At 31.0% G+C, this 13103-nt stretch overlaps 1 protein-coding gene across 3 annotated transcripts in view; it reads left to right on the forward strand.

Moving 5' to 3' along the window:
• The window catches only part of Rps6ka6 (ribosomal protein S6 kinase A6), a 101765-nt gene extending 91475 nt beyond the window's left edge, over window positions 1-10290 (forward strand). For all 3 annotated transcript variants that reach the window (XM_015502134.2, XM_048797296.1, XM_048797297.1), the window contains 2 exons: window positions 5798-5938; window positions 6524-10290. In XM_015502134.2, the coding sequence (XP_015357620.1) occupies window positions 5798-5938; window positions 6524-6649 (267 nt within the window). In that variant the 3' untranslated portion in view covers window positions 6650-10290. The remainder of the gene's footprint in view (window positions 1-5797; window positions 5939-6523) is intronic.
• Window positions 10291-13103: the final 2813 nt, after the last annotated feature.

Genomic DNA, 13103 nt, shown 5'->3' on the forward strand with positions numbered 1-13103 from the left:
TTTATTTATAAGTAGTGTAATCATGTGTGTATGTGTGTATATATGTAAATAAAACCATGTTGTTTTTCTTCCTTCTCTAAGTTTATTTATTTTTATTTTTTAATTTGTTCTAATTACTTATACATAACAGTAGAATTCATTTTGATACATTATATACAAATGGAGCACAACTTCTTCCTGTGACTGAACATGGTGCAGAGTCACACCGGTAGTGTAATCATACATGTATATAGAGTAATAATGTCCATCTCATTCCACTGTCCTTCCCATTCCCACACCCTCTCCCCTGCCTTCACTCCCCTCTGCACAATCTAAAGTCCCTTTTCCCCCACCCCCATTATGGATCAGCATCTGCTTATCAGAGAAAACATTTGGCCTTTGGCTTTTGGGGATTGACTTATTTCACTAAGCATAATATTCTCCAGTTCCATCTATTTACCAGAAAATGCCACAATTTCGTTCTTCTTTAAGCCTGAGTAAGATTCCATTGTGCATATATACCACAGTTTCTTGATCCATTCATCTATTGAATGACACCTAGGTTGGTTCCATAGTTTAGCTATTGTGAATTGAGCTGCTATAAACATTGATGTGGCTGCACCAATGTAGTATGCTGATTTTAAGTTATTTGGGTATAAACTGAAGAGTGGGATAACTGGGTCAAATGGTGATTCCATTCCAAGTTTTCTGAGGAATCTTCATACTGCTTTCCAGAGTGGTTGCACCAATTTGCAGTCCTACCAGCAATATATGAGTGTACTTTTTTCCCCACATCCTCACCAACTCTTATTTTTGCTTGTATACTTGATATTGCCATTTGACTGGAGTGAGATGAAATCTTAGTTTTAATTTGCATTTTTGTAATAACTAGGTATAATGAATATTTTTATATGTTTTTTGATAAATTGTCGTTCATCTGCTGTGAAGTGTCTGTTCAGTTCCTTAGCCCATTTATTGATTGGATTGTTTGATTTTTGGTGTTAGTGTTTTTCAGTTTTGTATATATCCTAGAGATTAGTGCTCTATCTGAGGTGCTATACATCAGTGAAAGAAAAATTAAGAAAACTACAATGCCACTGACATTCTTCACAGACCTCTAAAATTTATTACTCACACATATGGTTAAAAATGATGCATCACACCTCTTAAAATGGCTGGCTGGAAAAGAGTATTTGGAATATTTACTAAAGAAGTTTTGAAAATTTAAGGTGATAGTATGCTAATTCCTTGATTTCATCATTATATGATACACTTTTTGCGACATTTATTTTAAAAAGCCGAAATACATTCAAGTGAGAATGTGAACTGTCTCAGGGGAAATACATTTAGCGGGGTAAAGTAGGAAATATACATCAAGGGAGAATGTTGGCACATTTATGTAGTAAGAAACTTTGGAGGCTAAGCAAGGAGAACACATTTAAGGGAGAATATAAGCTATCTCCAGAGGGAAAGATAACCTACAGTTTTTTTTTTTTTGTTTTTTTTTTTTTTTTTGTATATTGATCTTGTATATTGCAGCCTTGCTAATATCATTTATTGTAGTAGCTTTTATATAGATTGTATCAGTTTTCTCTTTATTTATCCTATTAGCATGTATTAATTATACAAAATAGTGAACATCATTGTGGCATATTTGTAGCATCATTTTTTCTATGTAGATGACATTATTTCTGATAAAGGTAGTTTTGTTTCTTTACAATATGGATATCTTTTCTTTATGTGAATGGCTAGAACTTCCAGTGTGGTGTAAAAGTGGAGAGTGAGGGCATTCTTCTTTTATTCCTGATCTTAGAGAAAGCATTCATTTTTAACCATTAAGGATAGTGTTAGCTGTATATTCTACATAGGTACTTTTACTTAAGTGGAATAAGTTTTTTCCTGTTCATTCATGGTTTAAAGAAAATTTTATTAGAGATGGATGTTAGATTTCATCAAAGTCTTTCTGTGTCTAATTACTTATACATAACATGGATTTTCTTTCTATTACATTGGCATACATTTGAATTATGTGGCTTTTCAAATGTTTAAAAAACCTCGTTTCCCAACCAGGATAAACTTGATCATGAGTTAGACCTTATGTATAGCTGAATTTTGTTTGCTGATTTTATTTACAGTTTTAATATCTATATTCATGATATTGATCTGTTGTTTCTTGTAATATCTGTCTGATATTGTTATCAGGGTAATATTGGTCTCATATATGAGATTGGAAGTATTTCCTCCTATTTAAATTTCTGGAACACTTATTTAGAACTGGAATTACTTACTCTTAAATGTTTTCTATAAGTCACCACTGAAGCAATCTGGGACTAAAGTTTTTCTTGTTGTTAAGTCTTTAGCTTCACATTCATTTTCTCAAACAGGTATGGCTATTTAGATTATCTGTTTCTTTTTGTCAATGGACATTGACATTCAAGGAATTTACTCAGTGTTGGATATATTGTCATAAAGTTTCTCATATTTCTTTACTTTTGTGTTCATATCTACAGACTCCATAGTTATGTTTACTTTTTCATCTATAATTATGGGTTTGTCTATTTGTCTCTGTAGTTTTAATGTTTTTTTTGCTTCATGTAAATTTTAAAGCTATATTTTTACATAAATAAATATTTATAAGTTTTCTTCCTCTCATCTCTCTCATGAAGATAGATGGGGAAACAGATAGGAGGACAGGGAGAGAAAGGGTAGGCAAATGCAGTTGACCAAATTATGTTATGTGCATGTAAGTATATGTAACAATAAATCCCACTATTATGTATAATTATAAAGCACCAATAAAACTAAGTTTGTCCTCTTGATTAATTGTCCCCTCTATCATTATGAAATGGCCTTCTTTATCCCTTGTAATATTTGCCTTTGTTTTTGAAAACCATGCTCCCTTACCCTATATGTGTTCTTCCCTCCCCCAATAGCATTTTTATTTTCTATTTTTATAAAGCATACAAATAAATTATGTCCAAAAAAGAAATTGCGTTATTTTTGCAAGATGCATGAACTAAATGAGCATAATGTATATCAATTTTTTCTCTAAATATTTTTCCAGAGTATAAAATATTTTTTTTTAATTGACACATTGTACTTGTACAAAATTGCTTTTGTTCAATTTCACTCCAATCCTTTGAGATAGTTCTTCAGTTGTTTCTTCAAACAAATGTTTATTGTAGCAATCTGAATACTTGAGGAATATCCTCTCCAGAACTCCATAATTATCTCTTTCTCTCCTACATTTACTTCTCTCATATCCTGTCCTGCTAACTCAGTTTGCCTTAGTCTCTCTTAATTCTCTGTTCTGTCTCCTCAACTCAAACTTACAGGCTCTGACTAGGTTTCCTTACTGCACAGCAATCAAAAAATATTTTCAAGTTGGGGTAAACATAATGCTTATCTGATTTGTTTCTCATCTCTTAGGGATCACTCACCTTCATTGACTATCATCTGATCTGTTTTGTTTCATAAGATTTGTTTGTTGTTTTCTGGAATTGTAGGTGGTGGGTAAATCCAGCACATGGTATTTCATGATATTCCATTTTGGCCAGAAGCAGAAGTCCTTGGACTATTGAAATTCTATCCTTTTTGGTGCATTGTATTTTACATAGCAGTAGATTTCATATATCAGTTAAAAATCTTAATGTCAGATTTTTTTTTTTTTTTTGGTGGGTACTGGAGATTGTACTCAGGGACACTCAACTACTGAGCCACATCCCCAGCCCTGTTTTGTTTTATGTAGAGACAGGGTCTCAGTGAGTTGCTTAGTTCCTCACCTTTGCTGAGGCTAGCTCTGATCTCCAGATCCTCCTGTCTCTGCCTCCTGAGTCTCTGAGATTACAGGCGTGCACCATCATGCCCGGCCCATGTCAGATTTTTAACTGATACATGAAAATATAAAGATTTTACATATTAGCAAAATGCTAAGTAATATTTCAATACATCTATACATCCATTTAAATCAGGATAAACGTATCTTTCTCCTTCAACATTTATAATTTTTTTGTGTTGAAAATTTTCAAAATCCTTTCTTCTAGCCTTTTGAAAAATACAGTACCTTATTGTTATCTATAGTCATCCTACTATGCAGTAACACAAGAACTAGCTCCTATATAACTGTAACTTAGCACCTATTGATAAACCTTCACCCATTACTCCCTTTCATCTGTTCTCCTTGGCCTTTTATTATAACCACCGTTTTATCTCTGGACTTCTATGAGATTGACTTTTCTAGATTCCACATATAACGAGTGAGATCATGAGGCACTTGTTCTGTGAATCATTTACTTCACTTAATATAATGATTCTGGCTCTACCCAGTTTGTAACAAATTACAGGATTTTATTCTTTTTCATAGCTGAATAGGATTCTATTGTGTATATGTACTCATTTTTTTTATCCATTCATTATTGTATAGACAGGTTGTTTCCATTTCTTGGCTGTTTTGAATAGTGCTGCAATGAACATTGGAATGCAGTTATCTCTTTGATATACTGAATTCATTTCCTTTGGATACCTACCAGTAGTGGGAATACTAGATTATATAGTGGTTCTATTTTTAATTTATGATCTCAATTTAGATGTAACTTATTGAAATGATTATCTTTTTTTGCTGGAAGCTTTTAGCGAAGTTTATTGTGACATTGTAACAGTGGTCTGCTTTAAATATAACCCTTGCTGCTCTGTCACGGCAACTTATTTTCTTAAATTTTATTTTATTTTTTTATTCTGATTTGTTATATATGACAATGAAATGTATTATAATTCATATTACATATATAGAGCACAACTTTTCATATCTCTGGTTGTATACAAATTGTATTCACCCAATTCTTGTCTTCATACATGTACTTTGGATAATAATGTCCATCATATTCCACCATCATTTCTAACCCCATGCCCCCTCCATGTCCCTCCCACCCCTCTGCCCTATCTAGAGTTTGTCTATTCCTCCCATGCTCCCCCTCCCTACCCCACTATGAAACAGCTTGATGCTGGTTGTTTTAATGAATCACAATAATAGCCATCATTTATCAGGTGGTTAGTATGTCCCCGATATCTTTTTTAATATTCTACATATTTATTTATTTATTTATTTGCATCTGTTGTTTTCTTAGTAGATTGTCTTGTTTGGTTGTCCTAGTCCCTTAAACAGTTCCAGCCAATTATAATCTGGTATTACTACTTAGAGCCTTTAGTTTCTGCTTTTGCTATTGATGAAAGGTTCATTCACAAATGATGGTTTTCTTTATTAGAAAATGCTTGTTAAGGAATTTACTACCTCTTTTTATAAAATATTTTAAGGATATTTTATTTAAAATGTTACATAATTTAGAATATTTAATACTTCATTTTGAGCTGGGGTTGTGTCTCATTGGTAAAGTGCTTGTGATCCCCAGCACCACATAAAAAAAAAAAAAACAAGTAAACAGAATAAAGGTATTGTGTCCATCTACAACTAATTTTTTTTAAATTTTATTTTACTATTAGGGTATATTAAGTACACAGTATTTTATTATGACAGTTCAAATAAGCATATTTATAATTACTCTGATGTAAAACTCACAATGCTATGATAGCATCTAATTGCTAACATTGGATTTATATTTTGCTTTTTTAGTATGTTGTGCATTAAGCCCCTAGTTAATGAGCAAATTAACTACATTGGACTGCCCCTTCTATTTTGTGTCTAAATACACATACTCTTGTACCATAGGGCCCAGCTTACCAGCCAAGTTCAGTAGCTCCTTTCTCCCCTTGATCATGTAGCTTATCCCAAGATTTTCCATATATATTTTTCATTTTCTTTTAGGATTTGCTTTCCCATATGCTTCATATGGACCCTCATCAGAGATACACTACTGAACAAGTATTAAAGCACTCATGGATAACCCACAGGGATCAGCTGCCGAATGATCAGCCATATAGAAATGATTCATCACACATTGTTAAGGTAAAATAAACATACTTTCATGTGCCTTCTAAAACTTATTATCTAATGAAGCCATTGTATGATATTCACTAATTATAGGTAATTAATTTCTTAATATATCTTTATTTTTTAGAGTTTTTTAAATTTTTTTTTAATAATAGCAACCATGTACTCTTCTTAACTTTTCTTTGCTACTGGCTTTCTGATGAAAAAATTTTTAAAAAGTCTTAATTACTGATTGCCTTATTTATAAGAGACACTTGATCTAGGAGTGATCTAAATGGTCACATTTCATATGGAAACAAGATTGCTATTAATTCCTATATTATAACCATTTGTTCCAGTTTCTATATTCATAGACATTGAGCCTAGATATTGCATTTTAGTGTCTTAACAATTTTGCATTAGAAGAATGATCGTTTAAATGAAAAATATACAAATAATCAGTTATTAATTCACCAAGGCAGAATCAGTGCATAGAATATACTCAGTTATTTTCCTGGGGCAAAATTTTGCTCTAGAAAAATGTAATGGGGAAGTTTGTATTCATTCATTCATTCATTCATTTATTTATTTATTTAATCTGAGATTATTACTCTATTCTAGGGAGAAGTTGTTGCCACATATTCTGCCCTGACTCACAAGACTTTTCAACCAGTCCTAGAGCCTGTAGCTGCTTCAAGCTTAGCTCAGCGACGGAGCATGAAAAAGCGAACATCAACTGGCTTGTAAGATTTGCAGTGTTCCTCAGCTAAACAGGATGAAGAGAAAATTAAACATGTGACTTTTTGCCTAATCTTATATCAATAGCGTTGTTTTCTGCTATATTACTTGAATATTCTGTTTAGACCCTTTTTTTAAGGGGAGTGAAGTAAAAAAAAAAAAAAAACAGGTCCACAATATTCATACTATGTTGTTTGTAGTCATGTCCAAGTGTTTGTATCAGGAAATAATTGTAATCCACAGGTCTTAAAAACTTCTCTGCACATACATGTCTAAAATTCTTTTCAAGTAAAATTATTCTTAGTTTTAGTGGATTCAAATAATAATGGTTTAGAAATCATGCTTTTAGTGTAATGCCAAGCAACGTCAGTATTTTTTTAACATCTGATCTTGAAGGATAGGCTTTTTTTTTTCTACAAAGAAAAGCAAATGTGTGGAAGTTTGTTGTGCATAACCAAAGGACTCCATTCATTTATGGCTACTAAATTATTGTCATAGTTGTTTGGTGCCAGAGCGAGATGCATTTATCCTAATATATGATATGATTGGTGCCAAAGTTTTTATGGAAGAATTAAATCACCAGTAATGTGTGAGACAGACCTAAATATTTATCCATAAGTGGCCTCATCTAGGAAAGGTTTTCATAAGGTTTCTAACAATTTACAACTAACAGAATTGTTGTACAAATGAAAAAATATCAAAAGACTTTATACTGGTGTTATAATCTTCCAAATAGGTCATAGTTAGTCCTTTGATAATAAAGTACATGGTGTTAACACTATCTTGGTGTTATGTAACCAGACTTTCAAGTTCACTAATTGGATTTAGTCATCATCTATCCCCTTTATAAATGAAGTACACTGTTATTTTTCTGATTTCTATGTGCTTTGAGCTACAGTGTAGCATACCAATCTACCTTGAATCCTATGATTATATAGTTGAAGTTGTACTGTAGTGGACTTGTGCTCTTAGCACATATGGTATAGTATAATGTATTTCAGTAACTTTAGACAGTGCTACATAATAGTTATGCTTTGAGAAGAAAAACTAACATTTTAAATAGGAGTAATATTAATCATCTACAAAAAGGTTGAGCACATTTAAAAATCATATTTATAAAAGATATCTGGCCAAATTGGTCTTATTAAATTTATGATTCAGAACCACTGTGTTAATATGAATTGTTTTCTCTAAATACTGAAATTTAAAAAAAAATTGTGTTGTTGAATAAAATACCATTACTACTACTACTACTACTACTACTGACAGAAAGAACTCATGAATGTAATTTGCAGGATATCATAGTTTTGTTTAGTGAATATAAGTGAACTACTTGTGTGTGCTAGGTGTACTGTTTGCTGTGTATTTTTTTCTTAATTCAGAGACAGTTGATTGCTGAGTATACAGTTTAGGCTAGAAGACATGTACCTTTGGTATTTAATAAACCAATTTTACATCTTATCTTTATAATGTAAGTGATCTATACCATGCACAAAAATCTGTTTCTGGGTGTAATATATAAAAGTATGTGTTCTTATTTTGAGGTGATTTTTGAAACAATTAAAAAACATTAAAAATATCTAATACTACATGGAAATATTACTTAGAAGTGGTTAAATTGGTACTATATTTTATGGCTATTTATGTTCCAATTTGGCTTTTTCATTCTTCATTTTGCTTAATTACATTAAGTGCTTGCATGTAACAGTTTGTGTCCATATATTTATTTTCCTCTTGTCATTATCTTGTTTGTGTTGTTATGCCATCTTCTATCTTCTTATCAGAATTGATACATCAAACTCAGAGGTATAATTTCAGTGCTAAACTTTTCAGCACAAATATTATATCCATATATACTTTTCATGTAATAAAATTAAGGGAAGTGAAATTGAAAAATGATCAGAAAATAAACTTCCGGCTTTTTATATTCAATGGTTTTTAAAAGTAGATGGTCAATTTTCAGTTAACATGTTCAAAAAGATCATGTCACACAGTTCCATCATGAAAGGAACACTATAAGAAATAAGCAGTGATCATTATGATTCCTCATCACCCAGTGAGGACTGACAGTCTGAAAGATACAAGTGGATATACCCAATAATTGTAAGACAGTTTTCTGCTGGAATATGTAAACTTGTAAACCTAAGAACTATAGTAGTAAGGACAACTTTTTTATAAAGGAAAGCTTAAAATGTACCCTCATTTTGTAGGAGGTGCCCAGCTAGGGATGCCTAATTATCTACTTTTTGGCTATAACTCTAACCATAAATTTAGATTTGAATGTAACATTTTTAATGAGACTTCTATAAATGCTTGACCAGCAAAATGATACTGTGGTTTCTAATAGATTCATGAATTATTTTACATTGTTTTTCTTTCCAGTTAATGGTTATTTATAATATTTAATGATATAACAGTTTGAGTTTTTTTCCTGAAAGGGAGACAATATTGAACTTATTTATTATTTTTCTTAAAGGAAAATACCAAATTTGCTCAGTAGATTAACAGTCTTTCATTCTAAGGCACATATTACCAAGAATACACTCAGGAAACCATTTGCAAGAAAATTAGAAGTGTAGTACTGTTGACTGATTTTTGTGGGTAAAACAGTAGTTTCCGTTCTTTTATGAAGATAAAATTTGAGCCTGTTTTTGTTAGATTAGGAATACCTAAACCTTGTTATTTGTAGTTTATTTTCATTGGTTACTAGATATAATAAAACATTTTTGTTGGCTCTTCTGGTTACCTCAAAATGATTTCATGTTAGGCAACCCACAAACTTAATAAAAGATATTTGGTGTTTATAATATCTCCCCCATTGAAACAATATGTTAAAATAGTACTGCCCATGGACACTTATTCATACATATTGAATAGTCTTATTCTAATAGTAAGAGGCCTTTCATGGATAAAGAAGGAAAACAAAACAACACTTACTTTACACTAGAAAAATTATATTTTCTCCAAGACAGAGTTTGTCTTTGGCACTCTACATTCTCTTTCTGCTGCTCTCCTACTTAAACACCTCATGGGGAGTACTCCATCATTAAGATTTATCCTGTTTTCTGTGTGCCAAAAGGGCCTCAATCCTTTTTTCTTCCCCAATTCAGGACTTCCGTTCCCTCAGAACGATTATTTTCAGCTGAAAAGTGAAATGCATGCTAAATTACTTCACATTTTTCCAATATTGGCTAATAGATAATTGGCATTTTCTAAGGAATATGTCCACTAAACAGACAGGTTTCTAGTTTATAGGAGTTTCAGTAATTCTAACAAAAAGAAATTAATTTTAAATTCAGTTATTATCAATGAAGGTTTTTTTGGGGTGTGTGTGTGTGTGTATGTAAAGAACTTACACAGTAGGTCCAAGGTTCAATTATATAATAGATTGTTTCTTTTTTCCATAGTACTTTCTGATTTTCAATCTGCATTTTCTTTTACCATCTTCTAAGCTTTTTGGTAGTAATAAACTTCTGTTACAAGATAGTATGGAGAGAGTCTGTGATTGATGATCATTTCTGTATATGTTGTTAAGCCCATATTTGTCTGTATTTTTTCTCAAAGTACATAATTTGTAACACAAGGACTTTTATACCTCCTCCCATTATATTGGTAGAGAATAAAAGCACAGAGAGTTTGGATGCAAACTATCTATGGATCCCAAGTTTTTAAACACTTTGTCTAGATTTCAGGATGTATAAATCCTATTTATCATTTATTTTGCAAGAAAAATGCAAGCGTGTATATATATATATATATATATATATATATATATAGAGTCAACTGCAATTAAACTGTTTTAGAACATGTTTTTTACATTCCAGCACTTATTCAGGCATAGTTTAGCATTTATCTCAAAATCAGCAGCTGAAATTAGTAGAATAAATCAATATTGTTGTTATCTGCCTTCCTATGAAGGAATGTAATAGCATTGATAGTGATTATTCACAACATATTAATCTCATGAATACACTATTCCTAGTTTTAGTCTTACAAAATAGTGAAATCTGTCATATACTTCAAGTAAATTAATTTGATTGATTTACTGATTTGATTGATGGGAGGAACTGGAAGTTAATAAATCCTAAATTATAGGCATAGCTTTCTTTGAAATATGAAGCAGAAGACAAAGGAAAAGTACTTTTAGGATAGACAAATTTAAGCTTACTTATATTGTATTGGCAAATGATGCATCTTTCAATTATTATATAGCAAGAAATTTAGCTAAATGTTTATATATACATATGTGTTTTTTGTTATGTGTATATGGACGTGTGTGTGTTTGTGCATGTGTGTACACACACACACAATTGCCAAGTTAGGGTTTGTTCTGTTTTTACATTTCTAAACTCTGGATAATGGGAATTCTTTGGATGACTGTTTTACTTTCTAGTTGTCTAGTTATGGAAACTACTCTTCAAAAGATTTATTAATTTTATGTGGGATAGTTTTAGAGTATGTTTAAATAAGTGCATTAGTTTTTTAATAATTTATATCGTGACCAATTAGATTATTTACTTTTTTCTTTCCTATCAACTAATATTGCTCAGATCATATTTGATTTTTCTGTTTTAATACCTGCTCTCTGATATGGATACCACTTATAGCAAAAATATAAGTTTTTTTAGTATGATAAAATTATATTTAATGGCAGGAAAGCAGGCTAGTAAGAAACCATCATTTTTAAAGCTATATATAAAATCTTAATTAAACATGCAAATTCTAGCATGGTTTTGAAATGGAAAATTATATGGCACTAAATTCCATAGTACAAGAAAGGGAAAAAGTTTTTTCTGAGTTTGATATTTTGTTATTGTTTTGTTTTTAGACAGGAAGTAGCATTGGCAGTTGTGAGTTACATAGGCTTTATGCAGAGAGCATACTATGCTATAGAGACTTTAAAAAATAATTTACCACCACTCCCAGGCACTTTTGAATTTATATACCTACTTTCTGATATAGAAGTATTAATTTACTTCCTTTCGTTGCACTTCTCAAGATAGAAATGGTGTTAAATAGAAGTTATGTATAAATTTGATTCACATGTAGTTACAAACTTAAAAGCTACAATTGAAAAAAAAGGATCCCAGTGTTCAGATAAAGCTGTTTTCTCTTTATGACTATTATAAATTTCATGCCATTATTTATCTTACAAATATTTTCTTTAAAGCACGGTTCTTTTTGGCATTGAAGTTTTGATTCATTGTATCACAATTTTCATCACATAAACCAAATCCAGTAGTGTATTTTACAGTGTTTACCCCTCACAGTGCTGCTAAAGAAATGGCTATCATTTTTAATATATAACATGCCAAAGAAGACATAAAATTTATATATTTTTTTTTCTTGTTAAAACTCTGTGAACAACAATTATCAAGATATCATGTTAAATTACTGGCATTCTCTTGGTACTAAATAAAAAGGCTGCAACTTTCTAACATTTTATACTTGAGCTTGCTTGATCATTTATGGATATAAAATTTTCTGTCTGCTTTTATTAAACACAGATAATTGCAGAATTAATTGAAACTTGCATACATCCATCAGGAGCCAGATATAACAAATATCAGTATATTGCTTATTGGCCATAAACTTTAATATTTCCTGAACTGTAATATTTTTCACACTTTACAATCATTTACCTAATGTTCTTAAAAAAACAAAGGAATTGAAGAAAATGAGGATGGAAACATAAACATAATTTTTAGGACTTATCAGGAGAATGCATTTGTCTCCAAGTAAGTTAACCTGTTTTGTCCCATTGTCCCAGATGTGGCATGCCTATAAAAATTAATGTTATAATATATAATTATATAACAATAATTCTTTTAAATAATAATAATTCTTTTAAACTTGGAATCAAATATAATAGGAGACTTAGCCAAAAGAGAAGTCACATATTTGTAGGTCATGTTAAATTATAACAGCTATACACACAATAGAAACTTGATGTGTAGGTTCTAAATTACGATTCCCACCTATTTTGATGCTCCTGTGTCAATTACATTTAAATATTCACAGAATTGAAAACTTGGGAATTACTGACTTAAGGTGAACAACCTTTTCTACAGTGAATATAAAATTAAAATCTTAGTCACTATGTTTGGAAAAATTCCATTGATAATAATAGACATTTTAGCAAAACCATCACACATTATAGACCATGTTAAATTATGACACCTTTTCATACACACATATAAATTTGATTTCATATGTGGTTCAGAAATGCATTTGGAGCATAGTGATCAGTATCTCTATGTACCTCTCTCTTTTTTTTTCAACTTAAATAGTACACATCCTAGACCAGCTTTAGGATGTCTAAAAATTGCTTTCCCATTAGTCACTTCTTTTCTTCTCTTCTCTGCTTTTGTTTTTCCATGTTTCCCATTTCCCAATCCCATAGTAAACTATGTGGTTACCATTTGCATATCACAATACTTTTAGAAACTTATTCCTACTAAAG

The sequence above is a fragment of the Marmota marmota genome, unplaced genomic scaffold (assembly GCF_001458135.2).
Source record: "Marmota marmota marmota unplaced genomic scaffold, marMar, whole genome shotgun sequence".
In the NCBI taxonomy this organism is placed as follows: Eukaryota; Metazoa; Chordata; class Mammalia; order Rodentia; family Sciuridae; genus Marmota; species Marmota marmota.